At 42.4% G+C, this 22,212-nt stretch overlaps 1 protein-coding gene across 2 annotated transcripts; it reads left to right on the plus strand.

Annotated features, from left to right (window-relative positions):
- Nucleotides 1–757: 757 nt before the first annotated feature.
- On the plus strand, nucleotides 758–21,059 carry LOC100559365 (aquaporin-7). Of its 2 annotated transcripts, XM_008123256.3 has the most exons (8): nucleotides 766–989; nucleotides 4,879–4,959; nucleotides 7,324–7,444; nucleotides 10,837–10,960; nucleotides 12,449–12,571; nucleotides 16,312–16,430; nucleotides 19,613–19,830; nucleotides 20,779–21,059. In XM_008123256.3, exons 3-8 carry the CDS (start codon nucleotides 7,355–7,357, stop codon nucleotides 20,936–20,938), a joined length of 834 nt encoding a protein of 277 aa, XP_008121463.3. In that variant the 5' UTR covers nucleotides 766–989; nucleotides 4,879–4,959; nucleotides 7,324–7,354; the 3' UTR covers nucleotides 20,939–21,059. The 2 variants fall into 2 exon arrangements, with proteins under 2 accessions (XP_062828727.1, XP_008121463.3); XM_062972657.1 differs by lacking the exon at nucleotides 12,449–12,571 and having other exon boundaries at nucleotides 758–989.
- Nucleotides 21,060–22,212: the final 1,153 nt, after the last annotated feature.

Here is a 22,212-nt window from a genome sequence, read left to right on the forward strand (position 1 = left end):
AGTCTGTCTGTGCGATTTTCTTACAGCAGCTGAGGATATGATCAATGGTTTCGTCGGTTTCCTTGCACAGTCTGCATTTTGGGTCATCAGCTGATTTTTCGATCTTGGCCTGAATTGCCTTTGTCCTGATGTCTTGCTCCTGGGCTGCAAGGATCAGGCCTTCTGCCTCCTTCTTCAGGGTCCCATTCGTGAGCCAGAGCCAGGTCTTCTATTATTATTATTATTATTATTATTATTATTATTATTATTACTATTATTAATTGCCTTTGTCCTGATGTCTTGCTCCTGGGCTGCAAGGATCAGGCCTTCTGTCTCCTTCTTCAGGGTCCCATTCGTGAGCCAGAGCCAGGTCTTCTCCTTATCAGCTTTTCCTTCAATTTTGTCAAGGAACTTTCCATGCAATGTTTTGTTGTGCCAGCTGTGAGCTCTAGTTTGTAGTGCGGTTTTCTTGTACTGGTTTTTTGTCTGCTGTGCTTTGAGGAGTTTCTGATTTTTGACTTCAATCAGAGCAGGTTCTTCACTTTGCTTGACATATTCTGCCAGGGCATGTTCTTCTTCTTTGACTGCTTGCTTTACTTGTAAGAGTCCTCTGCCCCCTGATCTTCTAGGCAGATATATTATTATTATGATATGATATGATATTATTATTATTATTATTATTATTATTATTATTATTATTCCTAAGGGATTTGGGGAATTCTAATACAAAAAAGGAAATGATTTCCCAGCTTTTAAAGAGTTTGCAACGGGAAAGAGTTTGCCTTTTGGGCCAGGCAAGCCAAAGCTCTTTCTCTGCCGTGACATCACATCCTCCCTGATGATGCCACAAATAACGGTGTGACTTCACAGCCCTTGTTTCCAAGAAGGTGAAGGGCTGGCGGGAAGGAATCCACAGTTGCCAAGGAGTTTCCCTCTCAGTGTGGAAATCCCAAAGGCTGCATTTTGAGCAGATCGAGGATTGGATGCAAAGCTTGACATTTGAAGATCAGGTAAAATAGCTTGGTTGTCTACACCATACTTTAAATTGGCTTGGCCACATTATAATTTAACCATCTTCTTGTAGTCTTTTGGAGGGAGGGGAAGGTGGCATTTAAATCCCCTAAAGTAACAGTGCACAACCTGCTTTGAACTGCATTAAATGGTCAGTGTAGATGGGGGCATAGTAAGTCCTGGAACCAGTAACAAAGTTCCACGTATGGGACACCTATCTTATGCTCGACCACCTACCCTGTTTCCCCGAAAATAAGACAGTGTCTTATATTAATTTTTGCTCCCAAAGATGCGCTAGGTCTTATTTTCAGGGGATGTCTTATTTTTCTTTTTCTTTTCTTTTTTTTAACATTTTATTTATAATTTTACCTGTACATAAAAATGAAAAAAAGACATATAAAAAAAGAAAAAAGGAGAAAAATACATATATACATAATGAAAAAAGAAGAGAGAAAAAAAAGAACACCAGAAACAAAACCCTGTGTCCACTTCCAGCTCCTCTGCATTGCTTTGTAAATCATCCTAAACATTGGATATTTTTCAGCAAATCCTCATGTGTAACCTGAAGTCTAAGGGTTCTTGTGAGCAAGAATCACAAAAGTTCTATATTGCTTTTTGACAAATATTGTCTCAGCTTGTTCCAGTCGGTCCATTTTCTTGGCGAAATGTTCTGTGATATTTTTTGCGTTAATAAATCCATATTTTTGATATTTTTCTATTGTTGGGATTTCTTGTGATTTCCATATTTTAGCAATGCATATCCTGGCCGCTGTAACCATGTAGATAAACAGTCTTTCCGTATTGAAGTCCATTTGAAAGTAAACCATGCCTAATAAGAAATATTCTGGTTTTGTATTAAATTTAATTTGCAGTATTTTCTCCATTTCTCTATTTATTTCCTGCCAATTTTTTTTATTTTTCTGCAACCCCACCACATATGCATAAAGTCTCCATTATGTTTCTGGCATTTCCAACATTTCCCATCTCCTTTGCCTTTGCTAAACTTCGCAAGTCTTTCCGGAGTAAGGTACCATCTATAAAAGATCTTATACCAATTCTCCCTTAGTTCTATTGCATACATAAATTTTTGATTCTTATTCCATGTCTTTTCCCAATCTGATAGCATAATCGTGTGTCCTATTTCTCTTGCCCATTTTGTCATTACCGTTTTTACCTGAACTTCCTCTGTGTCCCATACCAATAATTGTCGATATAATATTTTTATTGTTTTTACTTCTATTTTTAGTATTCTGTCCCAGCATGTTTCCTTAAATTCAAAACAGGGGATGTCTTATTTTTCCACAAAGACGAATTCACATTTATGGTTGAATTTTTTAAAATGAAAATTTATTATCTACTGTACAGTAGTTGTCATCACAAAACAGCATAACCAAACTGTGAATCCTTTCAAAAATTTCTATATTATATTTTATTGCTATACTGTTTTATAGATTTATATAAATTTATAAATTTATAAAATTACTGTTTTAAATTTCTGTTTGTATGTAAATGTATGTTGTTGTTGGGCTTATCTCTGTGTAAGCTGCCCTGAGTCCCTTCTGGGAGATGGAGATGGGATACAAGAATAAAGTTATTATTATTATATTATTATTATTATTATTTCTTGTTACTACCTTTATTTCCATGTACAACAATCTATGGTATTTACATTTACTGATTCTGCATGCTTCTAAACAAAAACTTTACTAGGTCTTACTTTCGAGGGAGGCGTTATATTTAGCAGTTCAGCAAAACTTCTACTAGGTCTTATTTTCTGGGGATGTCTTATTTTCAGGGAAACAGGGCAGTATCCTAACAACTATGCTTATTGTTAAAGTTCCTTTAACAAGGGATATATATATACTAGCTGTGCCCGGCCACGCGTTGCTGTGGCAAAGTGGTGGTGGTATTGGTTAAAAATTGTGTAATTTTTATTTGACGTTATTTGTATTTTTTTAAATAAATTTTATTGTAAGTTATCTTTTTATTATATTTTATTATTTTCTTGTATTATTTTTAGTTATTTTCTGTTATAGTATTTTATTGTATTAATTTTTTAGTGTTTTAAATTATTTTTTAGTGTTTTTTATTATTTTTTATTGGGTTGCTAGGAGACCAAGTTGGAGGAGCTTAGCCTTCTAACTGGCAGCAATTGGATAAAAGCAATTATTCCTCTCTCTCTAATTAGGACTTTATTTTTCTTTTCTTTTTGTTGTATCAACCTAGAGGCGTGGATGATGGGTTGTGTTGTCAAATTTCGAAGTTGGGGGGCCTGTAGTTTTGTTGTTTTGTGGGTTGCCATGATGCCATCACTCTTTTGTATATATAGATTGGTATACTGTTTTAAAATTACTGTTTTAAATTTCTGTTTGTATGTAAATTTATGTTGTTGTTGGGCTTGTCCCTGTGTAAGCTGCCCTGAGTCCCTTCTGGGAGATGGAGATGGGATACAAGAATAAAGTTATTATTATTATATTATTATTATTATTTCTTGTTACTACCTTTATTTCCATGTACAACAATCTATGGTATTTACATTTACCGATCCTGCATGCTTCTAAACAAAAACTTTACTAGGTCTTACTTTCGAGGGAGGCATTATATTTAGCAATTCAGCAAAACTTCTACTAGGTCTTATTTTCTGGGGATGTCTTATTTTCAGGGAAACAGGGCAGTATCCTAACAACTATGCTTATTGTTAAAGTTCCTTTAACAAGGGATATATATATACTAGCTGTGCCCGGCCACGCGTTGCTGTGGCAAAGTGGTGGTGGTATTGGTTAAAAATTATGTAATTTTTATTTGACGTTATTTTTTTAAATAAATTTTATTGTAAGTTATCTTTTTATTATATTTTATTATTTTCTTGTATTATTTTTAGTTATTTTCTGTTATAGTATTTTATTGTATTAATTTTTTAGTGTTTTAAATTATTTTTTAGTGTTTTTTATTATTTTTTATTGGGTTGCTAGGAGACCAAGTTGGAGGAGCTTAGCCTCTCAATTATTCCTCTCTCTCTAATTAGGACTTCATTTTTCTTTTCTTTTTGTTGTATCAACCTCGAGGCGTGGATGATGGGTTGTGTTGTCAAATTTAGAGGTTGGGGGGCCTGTAGTTTTGTTGTTTTGTGAGTTGCCGTGATGCCATCACACACACACACACACACACACACACACACACACACACACACATATATATATATATAACAGTCCAGGATGTTAATACATTATTACATTGATTTTAAGACATTATTACCTCCATGCTAATACATTATTACATCTTCCGAAGGTGTGTGTTGGTGTGTCTTCAAGTCATTTCTGAGTTAAGGTGACCTTAAGGGAAAGTCTTGGGGTGTGAATGGTGTTTTAAAGCATGTTAACGGTTTCAATGTCACAATAATATTGGTTTTTAACATTTTATTTATTTATTTATTTATTTATCTATTTATCACAACATTTCTATCCAGCCCTTCTCGCCCCCGAGGGGGGGGGGACTCAAATATAAAAATATAATTTTTTATATTTATAGCTTAATTCATTGATTTTGCTTTAGGGTTGTTGTGTATTTTCCGGGCTGTATGGCCATGGTCCAGAAGCAGCATTCTCTCCTGACGTTTCGCCCACATCTATGGCAGGCATCCTCAGGCCCTTTCCGCTTAAGCGGCTGAGGGGGAAAAGGAAGGGGCCTGAGGATGCCTGCCATAGATGTGGGCGAAACGTCAGGAGAGAATGCTGCTTCAGGAACATGTCCGCACAGCCTGGAAAACATACAACAACCCTATTGTGGAGCTCACTGCTTGAACCCATCGAAAGCTGATATTTCCCTCCATGCTGCTGTTTTGGCGTTAAAAACTTACTGGTTTTGCTTCCCTTTTCTTTTCCCTTTCAGAGTGGAGTCTAGTTCGTAAGCTTTGGAGCATGAATATTGCTCCTGGGGTTCACAGGGAAGAGTTTGCAGAAAAGAAGAGAGGTAAGAAAGGGAGGGAAGGAGGAGGTGGATAAATGGACCCAGCAGCGTGATTCTCACCCTGTGTTTGTCAAGAAACGGTTAAATTGAGACACATTCACCTTCCGTCTCAATTTACGGAAATAAACGCACACTTCCCAGCTGTCGGCTGAAACCAGCGGCTCTTGTCTTTATTGAGTTAATATACACTATTTACATAGTCTTGCCGGAGCACAGCATTCGAGCACCCGACCTCAATCGTTCACGGCATGGGAAACACAGTTCTTCTCTGCTGTTGCCTCCCACATTCCACAGCAATGACAAAAGTCCTGTTGTGTATCCGGAAATCACTCACTGTTTCCCTCTAGCAATAAATCTCTACTCTATGCAATTAACTCTCACATTACTGAAATGCTGCATTACAGGCACACGCACTCAGTTTGCTTTAAACCACAAGTGAAATTTCACAACTACACAAAACCATATTTTAACAGTGTTGAGGTTCAGCAGCAAGATGCTGGGGATTCCTCCGAGGACAAGGGGGATGATGGGTTTCCCATTGACGAGTCTGTGTGCGATCAGGGTGATTTGCAGGCCTCCGATCAGAGTGAAGTCCAGTCCAACTTACCTGTCAGAACGTATCTTTCTCTATGAACCTGTTAGAGAGTTAAGATCTGCGTGGAAGTTTCTGCTCTTGCTCTCACCCCCATCACAAGCGTGACGGGTGGAGACGAGAAGCAGGGCCTTCTCTGTGGTGGCCCCTCGACTAAGGAACTTCCTCCCCAGTGACATCAGACTGGCCCCTTCCCTCAGAAAAGAAGTGAAGACATGGCTTTGTAATCAAGCATTTGAGTAGTGCAATATAGAATCAGCACAATGTAGCACACAAATGATGTTCTTAGGGCTGGGTATTATGTTTTAATTTTTTGTTGTATTGATGTGTTGTAATTCATGTTATTAAATATGCAACTTTGAATATTGCCATTATGCACACCGCACTGAGTCCCCTACAAGGGTGAGAAGAGCGGGATAGAAATAGAGTAAATAAATAAATAAAATAAGTGCCGGCAATTGCAGAGAGAGCAGGGGATGTTTAGGATTCCATTGTTCGTTCCTTAGAACCAAGGAAAAGTCAGTTTCTCTTGGGAATTGACCTTCGGGGCCTTCTGCAGGTGCAGATAGGGAGTTTACCCGTGATATCAGATTAGGCCTTCACACAGAGAGAGTCAATGATAGATTAATTAGCCATTCAGAAAGACTCTGTGAGAAGTCCTTGAGGCCCAGGTCTCAAAGGCATGACCTCATGGCTTCTTGCTTGGGCCTGAGCTTAAATTAAGTGATGTTTACTAGGTGTCTCCAGAGCAGACAACATTGTGATAGAATCAAGTTCCTGTTTCAGCTCTCATGCTGTTAGGAATTCCTCATCTTTAGGAGAGGAAGGGGAGCAGGAAAATGTTCAGGAATTAGAGAGGAAGTTGGAATCAGAGGAGGAGATTTTGCAAGTTCCCACATTTCAGGAAAGGCGAAAGGAAACTCAGCTAGAATAGCTGCCAGAAATGCAGCCGAGCAATTGGAAACTGCCCTAGCAGCTGTGGGGGAATTCAGGGCTATACATCAGGAGCAGGTGCAGTCAGCTTTCGCTGGTAACAAACGACTCTGATGCTTAAGTCTTTGCTCCCATTTGGGCTTGCCTTGAGTCTGCATTTAGGAAACTGCTTCCAAGGATTTATTGATCAATGCACATTGTTTCTTTGTCTGAAGTGAGACTGCTGCTTTATTTGGGACTTTATCAGAGACTTGAGTACTATGTCTGCAGTAAGACTTCTTTGTTTTCTTTTGCATTATACAACTGCCTATGCTGTTCTTTTAACTTCTGCTGAAGTAAAGCATTTTTAAATTTACTTACAATGTTGTATTAAGGCCGTTCTTGAGGGACAAATCAGGACACATGCTCATGATTCAAGTCTCTTGTGTTTGCCTATGTTCCTGAATGAGTTTTTGCCTTAGAAAAGTTCCTGTTTACATGCTTATGGATTTACGCCTATGTTCTTCACTTCCTGGATTTCATGTACCTTACTATTTTTGGACTATTGATCTTTTGTATATATGGACTACTGCTATTTCATGGCCCCTTTTCTACTGCTTTTTTGGGAGATGCCCTTTTCCCCTTTTGTGCAGGCTTTGTAAATATAACTGCTGTAGTTAGTAACTAACTACTGGACTCTGTGTGGTGCTGTGTGAAAAGGTGTTACAAGCCCAAAGTGCAACACCCTGTCATAACCGGATCTTCATGACAGTTGAGGGTCAGCCAAGATGGGGTTAAAGGGATGGTGGCATGAGTTCCAGTAAAGAAGTGCTCCCCTACAGTGACATCTCCCTTCTCAACAGGAGCGGAGTTTCCTCAACGTCTGCGTTAAAGATGTTGGAAAAAGTCATCAGCTTGGCAACAATCCAGAATGAGACAGTCCGGCAAGGTCTGTTAGAGGTCCTGGCAACCTTCGTTCTGATGGTGAGGAGGAGACGTTGGTTCAAGGTGCCAAGAGTTTGGGGCTTTGGGTGGAGGGACGGCCAGGTTGGGGGGCCTCTGCTCCTCTTTCTTGTGGTTGGAAAGAGCCACATCTGGACCCAAAGGAAGGGTGAGAATCACCTTTGACCAAGGAGAAGGCAACGTTAGTGCACAAGAAGGAGATGAGGGGACACAAAGGGTGGAGTGCCTGGACTGCAAAGTAGCACCGTTTATTGTTTTTGAGGTGCTGTTTACACAGGCAGAACAATCTTCTGTCGCTATGAATTGTCCTGCTTCATATTCAGTTATTCCCATTGATTAAATGCAACTGAGCCACCCACTTAAGAAATGGCAACCTAGTGTGCATATCACATGACGTAGGTGTCAAAGACAGAACGCCACAAGATAAAAGATAACAAAGTTTATTGGAGTTACAGAACCAAAAATGCCCGTAAAAGACAAGGGCTAGGCAAACACTGGCCTTAAAAGTAAAAAGAGACAAGAAAAACGTTCAAAAGATAAACCGGATTAAACCGGAGTTTAATCCGGGTTAAATCAAAACAGCTTGCTTCAGCCTGGGAATAAACAAACAGAAGCTGGTGAACAAAAAGTTCAAAGGAATGCAACTAATTGGCAGCAGATGCTTCTCTGCTGCCAAGAGCTATGTTTGAGTAACTTAGAGGTTACTCCTCCACACAGCAGGCAATTTCCCAATACAGACACAGCAGACGAGGGCAGAAGCAGTCAGCGAAGTCCCAATCCGTTCCGAAGGTCGTAAGGCAGATGCAGACGTTTGTAGTTCACCAGTTCCAACGATAGACACAGGTAGGAGAATCCGAGGCCGTTAGTCAGTCAGTCCGTAAGTCCAGAGTAAGCAGATGGCATCCGTCAAGAAGACGACGGAAGGTCAAAGGTAGTCAGCAAACGAATCACACCCGTCTTCAGGAAAACTTCCCACACAGATCCCAAGCGTTCGTCCAGACTACCTTGCCCAACGCAATTTGCTATTGCTCCCAAACCCCATTTTATGCCAGTTACAAGTCCTCATCGCTATCAGCTGTTCTCCTTAGCCCGGGCGTTTCCTCATCACTTTCCTCATCAGAACTGGAACACCTTTGACTACGCCCCACAGCATCCCCAGCTGTGGATCCCGTCCCATCCCTCCAGCTTGTCCACGGGTCTAATCCTGAAGGTCCCCAATCGCCTTCCATACTATCATTGCCAGTGGCACCCAAATCCTCCCTTACACGAGTCCATTCCATGTCATCCTCTTCCGAGCTAACCATCTCTTCCTCCATCCTCTCAGTAAACCCCTCAAAAGAATCCTCGTCAGATGGTTCTGCAAAGATATCTCGCAGCCGCTTCCTTTCTCGCTCCTCGAGAGTATCTGACTCTCGAGGAGTCTTACGCCCACGTCTCCCAGTAGTAGAGCCATGAGGCTCAACCATAACACTAGGCTTCAAGTGCCGGGTAGAGATATCTTGATGTTTGAAACGGGTTGTAAAGGGTTATCTTTTTAGACACTTTCTAAGCTGGTTGGCAAGTGAGATTTTGCAAATTATCTGGATAGAAATGGGCAAAATGACCAATTCTGTCATGTGATGGTATTCCTCATTCTCAGTTTTGAAATGATACGGTTACACAATTTGTGGAAGGACCTGAAATGCCGAAATTTGTGGGAGCAGACATGAGCAAACGTCAGCCCTCCAGATGTTTTTGGACTTCAACTCTCACCATTCCTAACAGCCCCAGGCTCCTTACTTTCCCCCCTAGCCACTTATGCTGTTAGGAATAGTGGGAGTTGCAATCCAAAACACCCGGAAGTTCGAAGTTTGCCCATGCCAGCACTTTCCTCCTGCAAAGACAATGTTTATGATAGAACCAATCCGGAAATGACATTGATAACCCAGGAACAAAAATCATAGTATAGAACATTAACCAATTTATTGGAACTCTGGCTGACTAGGGAGGGGCAAATCTCTGCCTCCTCTCTCCTGATTGGGGCTTGAGCAGTGCTTTCTGGGAAATGTAGTTTAGGGCAGGGCCTTTTGCATTCTCTGGCATAGGGCTCCTCCCCTTCCCAAACTACATTTCCCAGAGTTCTGTGCTTCTTCCCAAAGAACTGTGCTTCATCCCTCCTTTCCCTCTTCTATTGAGAAGTCATTCATTTACAGAGGAATGGCAGCCTTTTTGGCTTTGCTTTGCTTCCTTGCACTGAATATGAAACTAGCTTTGGGAGCTTTCTGAGATTTACAAAACTAAAACAAAAAAGTATGGGGTAAGTTTCGATTGTTAGGTTTTGGGAGGGGGGATTCCCGTGCTTCATAAGTATGAGTCATAAGTATGAATCATATGAAACTGATCCGACTTACGATGCTTTGCACAAGCCTAATCTTTTCCTCTCAGGCAGGGATAGTTCCTGTGAAGAGCTACGAACGTCTAAGGCTCTTCCAGGCAGGGGGGAAATCCTTTTATCTCACCTCTGCCACCAATTTGTAAAGGGTTTATTAAACGCTGCCACCAAATTGTGAAGGTTTTATAACGCCGCTACCACTTTGGGAAAGATTCAGCCACCACCGACTCAGAGAGGAGACCTTTTAAATTATTTTTTCCTTTCTTCTTTCTTATTCACTTCAGATGGTAACACAACTCAGTTTATAATATATGCGACAGAGGCTTAGATGTTAGAGGAACAATAACAAGTTTATTCAGGCACAGAGCTTAATGGTTACAAAAATGTTTCTCACTTAGAGGCACTTTGATTAACAGTTGCAATACTAGAATGAGGTGATTCAAACTTCCTAAAGTGTCACTACTTTTGCTTAAAGTAGTTAGAACTTCCTTCTCTACTACTTTTAACCCGCAGTCGCCCTGTGATATACAATCACAGATCCTCTGTTCCTTACCAGGACACAGACTACCTTAAATAAGTCACCACACTTATTTTAATCCGGCTCAAAAATAAGCATTTGAGCCTCCCTGATCCTCTCAACCTGGGATCAGTCTTCCCTGTGCCTCATCAGAGCACAGACTAACTGCTTTTTTAAAACTCTGCACTTCTTCAACAAAATGACAGTTGGCTCCGCCTACTTCTCCATGGCAACCAACCTCTGAGTGCAAAGATGCAATAACTGAAATACTGACCCTTTTAAAACACAAACACACAATTAAACTTGACATCTGTAAACTCAAAAATTCATACTTCATTACAGTTCCCAACTCTGTTAGATCTCCTTCAGCTGGAGATGAAAGGATGAAACCTTTGACTTTTGGGTTTGGAGAGGCCCTCTGTTTCATGAGTGGCTTTTCAGTCCATCGAAGGAGAATATATTGACCTGCTTCCAAAAAGACAGAAGGTCTGACAGGCTTCCCTCTCTGTTCTTCCTTCCCAACAGACATTTGCCATGGGCAGCGTTGCCCAGGTGGTGGTGGGACAGAGGCAGCATGGGGAGCAGATGAGCTCTCTGGGATTTGGATCCGGCATCATGCTGGGTGTCCATGCCGCGGGTGGCATCACAGGTGAGTCCGGTTGCTGATGCTTGAGCCGGGATTTACAGAACCACCGTTTTCATAACATCGGTGTGGGCTGGTGAGCCAGACAGCTGGGAAGCTATGGCATTCCACAAAGAGGTTTGACCTTCTTGCTTTTCCTGCTCCTGACCTCGGGACTGTCTCGCCCAGCGTCTCACTTAGTTGGACAAACATTCTGAAACTTGATGGGCTTGCTCACAGTTGTATATTTATCCTGTTCTCCGAATATGGCCAGTGGCCACCATCCCACCCCACCCTACCCCATTCCATAGCAGCTAAAAAGATTAAATATTTTTTTAAAAAGTTAAAAATTCCCCAAAAATCATAGGATGTGCTAATTTTTCTGAAACTTGGGGAGAATGATGCACTGGCTTTGTTGTGTAATTGTAGGGAAATTCAAGGACGTAGCTCTTGTTGTTTGTTTGTTTTTTTTTAAAAAAAAAGTGGTTAAAAAACTAAAAAAAATCACCAAAAAACAATAAATAAGTGAAACTTTCTGAAACTTGGGGAGGTTACAGTGTTAAATGTGTTCTACCATTGCAGCAAGTTTCACCCCAATAGCTGCAAATATGAGGAAGGAGCCCTAGAAGTCCCCCAGATGTGTAATTATCCGTATATATTCGAGTATAAGCCGACCCAAATATAAGCCGAGACACCTAATTTTACCACAAAAACTGGGAAAACTTATTGAACCGAGTATAAGACGAGGGTGGGAAATGCAGCAGCGATGGGTCAATTTCAAAAATAAAATATATATTAATAAAATTGCATTATTTGAGGCATCAATAGGTTAAATGTTTTTGAATACAGTAGAGTCTCACTTATCCAACGTTCTGGATTATCCAACGCATTTTTGTAGTCAATGTTTTCAATACATCATGATATTTTGGTGCTAAATTCGTAAATACAGTAATTACTACATAGAATTACTGCGTTTTGAACTACTTTTTCTGTCAAATTTGGTGCTTAATTTGTAAAATCATAACCTAATTTAATGTTTAATAGGCTTTTCCTTAATCTCTCCTTATTATCCAAGATATTCACTTATCCAAGCTTCTGCCGGCCTGTTTCGCTTGGATAAGTGAGACTCTACTGTATTAATAAAATTGCATTATTTGAGGCATCAGTAGGTTAAATGTTTTTGAATATTTATATAAAACTGTAATTTAAGATAATAATTTAATAAGATAAGACTGTCCAACTCTGAATACCTATATACTCAAATATAAACTGACCTGAATAGAAGCCGGCCAGGACCCTCACTCGAGTATAAGCCGAGGGGAGCTTTTTCAGCCCTAAAAAGGGCTGAAAAACTAGGCTTATACTCAAGTATATACAGTACTATTATAGTAATTCCATTATAGTAATGGAATTTTTTTACTAAAGATACTTTAGAAACACTTAAGAAATGAAATGCCAGCACCCTATAATTTTGTAATGACTTTTGAAACTTTTTTATCCCTTGCACCTGCCTAGCGTCCCTCACCTTTGCAAACTGCCTCATAGGAAGACTCCCCTGGTACAAGTTTCCGGTCTACATGATCGGACAGTCCGTGAGCTGCTTTTTGGCTTCCTCTGCTGTTTTTGCTCTGTACTATGGTAGGTGGATTCCTTACCCGCTTGTCCTGCAAAACCGGAGAAATACAGGGGGAAATGCTGAACTTTAAGCTAAGGGTGTTCATAGGCTTCACTTCACTTCACTTCATTTCTTAATTAGTCGCTCTCCACCAGAGTGCTCCGAGCGACTTACAATTTAAAATATCATTCCACAATATAAAAACATTCAACAGAAAAACATTCAACAGTGACTATTTGGCAAATTAGATCTGATTTACGTAAATGCACAGCCAAACAGCCAAGTCTTGAGTGCTTTTACAAAAGGTCGCAACTCCGACATTGCTCTAACATATGGAGGCAGTGAGTTCCACAGAATTGGAGCATCAGTCGAAAAGGCTCTATGCCTTGTGGCTTCCTAGGGCCTGGTACGTGTAGGAGGTTTTCCTGGGAGGATCGAGGTGACCGCTGATGGAAAAAGGAATGAGGGTCCCTAAGATATAATGGTCCTTGGCCATTTCGAGCTCTAAATGTCAGGACCAGTATCTTGTAAGAGATCCGATGTTCTATTGGTAGCCAATGCAGTTGTTTCAGAATCTGTAATATGGGATCTTATAGATGATCCCGCTAGCAGCCTGGCCGCCGCATTTTGGACCATTCGGACCTTCTGGGTTTTTTGTCTTCGGAAGGCCGGCGTATAAGGCGTTACAATAATCCAACCTAGTGGTGACTGTTGCATGGATTACCATTGCCAATGCTTCTGTCGAAAGGTAGGATACTGTGATGTCTCATGGGCCATGTAGTCCCGTTCCTAGTACTATTGTGGCAGATGAAGAGGAAAACTTAGGTTTCCCACCGTTTCTGCCAGAATTGGAGCCCTTGCACCTGCAAGATGTTTGCCCACAAGAAGACAGCCAAACAAGCCTTGAGCAGAAATCTCCCCCTTTTTCTCGCCGGATTTATTATAATCAAGATAGAAGCGCTCGAGAGGCGACTCGCAGAAGCGCCAGGATTGCTGCCAGACAATTAGCTGATTAAGGCTGCTTCCCTTGGGAAACTTTAAGGAGTCATGCATCTGGACACAGTAGGTTTCGTTTCTTGTTCCCCAGAGAAAGTGTTCCTGGCGGGAAAACAAGATCCTATATAGGTGTTTGGCCACAAGGATTCCTTGCGGAGTCAATTCGTCAGCTTCGGGAGTAGATTGTGTGTGGACTACGTTACTCCAGTTCCAGGACTTCGTTCTCGTTCCAGCCCTGCCTTGTTCCCCGGACCTCGCCACGGATTTCGCCACGGACCCTGTTCTTGCTCCTCGCTTCTTGTTGCCTTGAATCAAGCCTTGTTTACCAAGAATCTAGTTTGCTCTCCAGCCTTGCATCAAGTTCCATGGACTAAGAACCTTTGTCAATTCCCCTCACTTTGCTTGGCAAAGTGTGTGTTTCGGTTATTGGATTACAACTTTGGACTTTAATATCTCATATTGGACATTGTTTTCTTGGACTATATTTGACCTTTCCTGAAAGGTCTACTTCTGAACTCTATTCTACACTTATTTTTATTGACTTTATATATTTCCTTAATAAAGATATTAAATAGATTCTGGCCTCTGCGCATGGTTATTGGTGCTCTGCAGCCTGGGTCCTGACAGATACCAATTTCCTTGCCTGGCGAAGATGAAAAAAGGCCTGCTTCCTTATGGCAGTGATCTGGGCCTCCATCGTCATCACCCCAAGGCTTTTAACAGTCGCAGACGGAACCAGAACTTCCCCATCAAAATCAGCAGTGATTGGATTAACTCTGGTGGCTGGCCGAGCCAGAGTATCTCAGTTTTTGCGGGATTCGCTTTTAGTCTATTCGCTCGCAGCCAACTCATCACTGCTTCCAAACACAACTTAAAGTTCTCAGCAATCGTGGTTGTCCCAGGTTCAAGACGCTTGAGTCAAGTCAAGGTAATAGTTATGAAGGATGTGGAGGTATTCAGCTCTGGAATGGGACTTAGTTTCAGCCCTCCTCAAAATTAACCAGAGGGGGAAAAGGATCTCGTGGCTTCTTGGTTGGGCTTGGATCGGGCTATTATATTCGTACTTTGGACTCCAACTCCCACCATTCCTAACAGCCTCAGGCCCCTTCCTTTTCCCCCTCAGCCGCTTAAGCGGCTGAGGGGGAAAAGGAAAGGGCCTGAGGCTGTTAGGAATGGTGGGAGTTGGAGTCCGAAACACCTGGAGGGAAGGAGGGCCCAAGTTTGCCCAGGCCTGGTCTATAGTATGAGCAATACTTGCAATAATCAGCAGACGCAGGAACTTCTTTCCACAGGAAGGCTTTATCTTTTGTTGCAGCTATTTCCAGTATTCACAGCTCTCCCCAGAATCCTCCAATTCACCATAAATCATCACATCACCCAACACCAATTTATTCTGATGGTGTTCTTATATACGAGGGTTGAATGAAAAGTAATGCCTCCACCTTCGTTACTTGGGGTTTGGATGGGAGTATTTTAATAAATCAGACGCAGAAATAATCCTTAGAGTGTGCTCTTTAACTGCTACTATTCACTTTTCCACACAATCACCAGACAATTGGATACATTTCTGCCAACGATGAACAAGTTTTCTGAAGCTGTCACGGAAGAAGTTGACACTCTGTTTCCACAACCGGCGTTTCACAGGACCCATCGTGCACAGATCTTCCAATATTCAAGCAAAGCAATAATGGACCCCACACGTTCTTGTGAAATGCTGATTATGCCTCATATGTCTCTCTGAGGGATACGACGACTGTCCTGAATCAATCTGTCAACCTTTTGCTTGTGAAACTTGGTGGTTGCTGTCACAGGACGTCCAACTCTTTGTCACGCAAGTCAGATGTTCCCACCTCAACATCTTTAAACTTACTCACCCAATGACAGACAAGACTCATATCAAGACAACCACCATAAACAGCTTGCATTCTCTGATGAATCTCTTTTGGGGTGACACCTTCTGCTGTCAAGAATTCAATGACTACACGTTGCTTAAGTCGCATGGACCGACTGTCTGCACAGGGTTCCATACCTCGTACTTTAACAACACAACTGTTCAATGCTAAGGCTTCTTCGTCTGCGCAGGGTTCCATACTTCGTACTTTAACAACACAACCGTTCAATGCTAAGGCTTCCCTGTCTGCACAGGGTTCCATACTTCGTACTGTAACAACACAACCATTCAATGCTAAGGCTTCCCGCCAAATGGATCTGTAGAGGAGAGTCTTCTGAACAAGCCAGGACTTGCCGCAGACCAGGACTGCCATCTGCTGAAAAGTTACTAAAGTGGAGACATTACTTTTCATTCAACCCTCGTACATTGCATGATGCGATGTTCCATTTGTGCTTTCATTATCTTATGCACCTGATGCAAACCTAACTTCAGGCTTTCCTTCTTCTCCTACTTAATCACTGTAACTGCGACTCAGCACATACAACACTTAAAATAACACTGTATTTTACCTTCAAAATAGGTTAGGATATTTTAAAACTCCAACAGCATATTCCACCATTGAACAGCTCTGACTCTCGGGAAGTTCTTTCTAAAGTTTAGGTGGAATCCCCTTTTCCTGTATGCTAATCTCGAGGGCTCCAGAAAACAAACTTGCTCCCTCCTCAATGGGACATCTTTTCCAATGGTTAAACGTGACTTCTCATGGAGCTTGTCTTCCAAACTTTTGATCATTTCGGTTGCTCTTCTCGACCCTTGGTCACCTTTCGCCATCCTTGTTCAAGTGCTTGTCTCGGTTGCTTCTCCTTCTTCTCCCAGATGCTCTTCAGAGCTTTACGGAAGGAAACCTGACCGTCATGGAGCCTGCTGCCGCCACAGGGATTTTTTCCATCTACCCGGCCCCATACATGTCTGTGTGGGGTGGATATTTCAATGAGGTGAGTGAGCGAAGATTGAGGGCCAGAAACCCAGGTACGAAACTACGATGGAGGGGCACTGCGAGGGGGGGCAGGAAATGACCAAGGCCTGGCTTGTCAAAGATCAGTGCCAGGGGTCAGGGTGTGTGATGGGTGGGTTTCTTCTCAAACACCATCGATCAATCATGCTCCGGACCAGCACCCTGATGAATTGGCGAATTTTCTGCCCTCACCAATTCCTCCAAAGTCAGACTCAAAAACATCTGCAGTCTGAAGTTCGAACATCTATTTAATATTTACAGATATATTTACAAACAGCAAAGTCCATCGCTCGAAGCCAGCATTCTTCCCTTTTGCCTCTTAGCTTGGCACACACAGCTCAACCAGAGATAAGAAAACACATTCCTTAGTCCGAATGAAGTTCCGACCTCCAAGGCCGGAAATCATGTCTCATAGGTCACAGCAGGCTGTCAGTCAAACTGCCCTGCTGTTAACTGTTTCATTGCTGAAACACACACTTGCAAAACGCAGCAGAAACACTTGATTTACATTTCATATACACACAACCAAAAATCCAACACGGCTCTGTCCTTTAGACACCAGTGTCCTTTGGTCAACTTCTTTTGGCCTGAATTTACTCTGATTTATAGCCTTAAGGAGCCCCGGTTGCGAAGTGTGTTAAAGTGCTGAGCAGCTGAACTTGCAGAACGAAAGGTCCCAGGTTCAAATCCTGGGAGCAGAGTGAGCGCCCGCTGTTAGCCCCAGGTCCTGCCAACCTAGCATTTCGAAAACATGAAAATGTGAGTAGATCAATAGGTACTGCTCCGGCAGGAAGGTAACGGCGCTCCATGCAGTCATGCCAGTGGCCACATGACCTTGGAGGTGTCTACGGACAACGCCGGCTCTTCGGCTTAAAAATGGAGATGAGCACCAACCCCCAGAATCAGTCACAACTGGACTTAACGTCAGGGAAACCTTTACATTTACTTATAACCTTGCCAGATATTTAAAATCTCACACTCAGGTCTACATTGCTTGACACATTATGTTTGGGGATAGCTGAGGGTTGCAGAGAGTGGGCGCTCAAATTAAGAGCATTGCCCCCCAAAAGCATTTTGCCCTCTGAATTTTTTCTTCAGATCCCAAATTTCTATAATTTTAAACTTGCTCATTTGGGAATCCAATTTAGGCATTTAAAGGGAAAAAAGCAGTCAAAGAGACCAAAGGGGTGATAATAAAATATTTCTCAGTGACTTATTGAAAGGCTAGAAATTTGGGGACTGAAGGAAAAGACCATTTGGGCTGGGCACAATTCCCTCATCTGCTCCTTGTGTGCCCAGACGTGGTGACCACGTGCATCGTGAGAGATAAGAGCTGAGCCATGAAACGTCACTTTGGAAGGACTATGACAGCTGTGAGGGCAAAGGCCAACTTTGAGAGAGCTCTCCAAGGTGCTGAACCTGCACTGGGGCCAATTAGATTATCCTTCGACTCACCCCATGCCATGGACACAAGTTACCACTGGCTGTGGGATTCTGGGCAATGTAGTCTGAGAAAAAACTGTTCCAAGCTGGACTTCATAGTGAGCTCAGTGTGGGTTGGCAGCTGTGTTGACTGCATCTTGGCTGGAGCCAGATTGCGGTGTGCTATTTTGGGGCCACAGAAATTTGAAACATTTGACATTTGAAAAAACAGAGGGTTTTTTCTATCCGGTTTTCCCATTTCAGCACCGTGAGCCAGGATGTGGTTCCTGGACAACCTTTCTGCCCTGGCATTGTCCAGTCTCCTTGGCAATGAGATGGACTTCTCATCCCCCAATCCATTCTGGATAGCATTGGTTCTGAGAGCTCAGAAAAATTATATTTTGGGCTACAGCATCCAGAATCCTCTTACTGTAGGATGCAGGTAGTTGGCCTTGTAGTCTAGAAGGTGCACTTTCCCAAGTGATGTCTTTTCCCAGTTGAAAGGGTGTCAGATGCTTCTGATGGAAAAAGGCTATTCTCTCATGGGAATAGTTTTTTTCCCAGCTGTGGGGAAAGTCAAATGGGTAGGAAAGAGGGGTGGCTGTCATCCTCTGGATTAGAATAGGGAAAGGGAAAGTGTGTATGGGAGATTCAGGGTAGAATTGGAAGCATAAGGCTCACAAATGTGAGGTGGTGAGGCGGGAGATTTATCTTTGCATCTGTTAGGGATTCCTCTTCTTCAGCAGAGGAAGGGGAGCAGGAAAGTGTTCATGAATCTGAGGGTGAGTTGGAATCTGAGGAGGAGATTTTGCAAGTACCCACATTTCAGGAGAGGCAAAAGGAAACAGAGTAGATACGTCGTTCAGCTAGAATAGCTGCCAGAAATGCAGCTGAGTAATTGGGAACTGCCCTAGCAGCTGGGAGGGGACTCGGGGGTATAAAGTAGAAGCAGGTGCAGCCAGCTCTTGATGGTAACAAATTGACTCTTTGCTCCCCTTGTGCCTGCTTCAAGTCTGCATCTGGGAAACTGCTCCTAAGGATTTATTGCTGTTTCTTTGTCTGAAATAAGACTGCTACTTGATTTGGGAATTTATCAGAGACTTGGAACTTTGCTTGCCCTAAGACTTCCTTGCTTCCTTTTGCATTATACCACTGAGTGTGCTCTTCTTTATGTTTTGCTGAAGTAAAGCAGTTTTTATTTACTTACCACAGTGTTTTAAGGCTGTTCTTGAAAGACAAAACAGGACAGCATCAAGGTGTACAATACCTGCAGAAAGAGTACTAGCATCTCTGGGGAAATCAAAGTTAGACTCTTTTGCTTCTCATATTAGCTTTCTATGCACGAAGGCTCAGACTTCTGTGTAATCATTTATGGCTGGGATGGACAAAATATGACCCGTAGGCTATCTGTGCTTTTGAGGCCAGTGTTGCAGGTCATGCACTCCACTCTTCCATTTTGAGGGAACAAAGATATTTGCTGCTCCTCAAAGCTTCAGAAGCAATACTTTGCAACTTCTAAAGCTCTTTGCAAACTCCAGACTCACTGCTTGGGATTAAGCAAAGAACTAAGGATGAGAATGTAGACATCTTGGAGCCTGTATGTTCTTCAGATCATTTGGTCTCGTGTCAGATATGGTGAAAGAAGAGCAGTGACTGTTGTGCGCTGGCTTAGGTGGGATTTCTTGATCTGAGAAGGCTCTTCTGCATGTTGACTGTCTCCTCTATATCTCTTCCCTCCAGTTCATTGCCACCAGTTTACTTCTCATTGGAGTCCTTGCCATCCATGATGCAAAGAGCGCAGCCGCACTTCAGGGCACTGGCGCTTTTATTATGGGACTTCTCGTTGTGGTGATTGGCATGTCCATGGGCACAAACACCGGAGACACCACCGACTCTTCCCGGGATTTGCCTCCAAGGATTTTCACTGCCATTGTCAGATGGCGTCGGGATGTCTTCCGGTGAGTCCTTCTCCTTGACTGGGCAACTGGTGCCCTCCAGAAGTTTTTCTTTTGACTGCAGCTCTCATAATCCCCATATACTATTGACTCTACTAACTCTAGGTGGGAGTTGCATTGTCATAAACACATACATTCGGAATGTGTCTACACTGTGCCACCTGAACGGCCATGGCTCAATGATGTGGAATCATTGGAGATGAAGTTTGACACAGTCTTTAGCCTTCTCTACCCAAGAATGCTATTGCTTTACCAAACTACACATCCCTAGATTTCGGGGCATTGAGTCCGTTGAAGTGGTGTCAAACTACATTCGTTCTACATAAATGCACCCTATGTGTGTATCTATATATATAAAAGGGTAATGAAATTTCGGCCTAGGACAAAACTACACATCCCAGAAACACTAAACTTGGCAGCACAACCCCTCATCCATGCCTCTACGTTCATACAACAAAAAGAAAAGAAAAAGAAAGTCCTAATTAGAGGGAGAGGAATAATTGTTGTTATCCAATTGCTGCCAGTTAGAAGGCTAAGCTCCGTCCACTTGGTCTCGTAGCAACCCACTCAGCCCAGGGGACAGGCAGAGTTAGGCCTCACTTAGGCCTCTTCCACACTGCCTATAAAATACAGATTATCTGATTTTAACTGGATTATATGGCAGTGTAGACTCAAGGCCCTTCCACACAGCTATGTAACCCATTTATAATGGACTTAATGTCTGGGGAAAATCTTTACCCTTTACCTTAACTACCACCAATTCCTCAATACTTTATTTCCCATACCATCAGACTTCGCCACAGCAACGCGTGGCCGGGCACAGCTAGTAATTCTATATGTTTGTATCCAACAGTCCATGGCTCCATTGTGCCCTATAGTCTCCAGAGCAGCAGAAAACAAGCTTGCCCCCTCCTCAGTGTGTCATCCTTTATTGACTCCACTTTCTTTCAGAGCTGGAAATTTCTGGTGGTGGGTGGTCCGCATTGCGGCCCCGACGTTGGGGATCTTAATCTGCAACATCTTGATTGACTTCTACAAACGATCTCAGCCACAATCCAGGCAAAAGCACAAGCGCAAGAAGGACAGGCTGGACACCGAGATCCAGCCGTGAAAGCAGAACTCCTGTCCTGGGGACGATGGAGCAAAGACCGTTTGGGGGTGGCTTTCTGCAGATTGTGATATTTTTAACGTGCACAATAAATGAAATAAAGGGAAATGTGCATGTTGGACAAGACAGAAGTTTGGGGAGTTATTCTGCTCATAATACAATTGCTTCTAGAACCCATCTGTAGGGATGTGCGATCAATAACTTGCTGAGTGAAAGGTTGGCGTTTGAATATTTTACCTCTGAAACTACCTCTCCCATGTGAAGTTTTCTGCATTTTGGCCCAGATCCATGTTTTAGCCTCCCGTTTTTAACATTTTATATTGTTTGCTGACTTTTATGACTGTTTTACTGATGTTGAAGTTTTATTGATGCGATTTTGTTTTATTGTCTTACTACTGTTATTGTATTGTTGTGTCGGGCATGGCCCCATGTAAGCCGCTCCGAGTCCCTTCGGGGAGATGGGGCGGGGTATAAAAATAAAGTTATTATTATTATTTTGAATCCGGGGAGTGGGGTGAGCTCCCACTGTTAGCCCCATCACGATCTTGACTCTTCCAAGGAATGTGGTTCAAGCTGCCTGCTTGAAACCATTGTGTTTCAAGTTCCTAGAATCCTCAGGGCAGCAACCTCCCCTAACTCTGGCTGTCCAGAACCAGCAGACCCATCTGGCTGCATGGGAACGCTAGGCTCCAACCCAGAGTCTTCTGGCAAGTCAGGTGCAGGTACAATCACAGGCTGAACAGGCCCAACCCAAGGCTCACAAGGCTCACCTGACAGCTCAGGCACAGGCTGGGCTACAACATTACCTGGCTTGGGAAATGGCCAGAGGGGTTTGTCCAGTGTCCCTATTCCTGGAGGATTATCTCTGCAGGGTCACACAGAAATGACCGTCTCAGGGCTAAATCTCTGATACATTTTATAATAATAATAATAATAATAATAATAATAATAATAATAATAATAATAATATAATAATAATAATAATAATAATAATAATAATAATAATAATAAAACATGATGGAGCACTGGAAAAATGAACTGTTTGTTGGAAATGAAAGCTATGGACTTGTCAACATCAGGAGAGGAATTTTCCAGGGAGACTCATTGTTCCCTCTGCTTTTCATTATTGCCATGATCCCTCTGTCAACAATCTTACAAAAAACAAATCTCGGCTACCAAACATCTAAGAATTCTCACAAAATTTCGCATCTGATGTACATGGATGACCTGAAGCTGTATGGAAAAATGGAAACTGAAATCCAGTCTCTGACCAACAC

The sequence above is a fragment of the Anolis carolinensis genome, chromosome 2 (genome assembly GCF_035594765.1).
Source record: "Anolis carolinensis isolate JA03-04 chromosome 2, rAnoCar3.1.pri, whole genome shotgun sequence".
In the NCBI taxonomy this organism is placed as follows: Eukaryota; Metazoa; Chordata; class Lepidosauria; order Squamata; family Dactyloidae; genus Anolis; species Anolis carolinensis.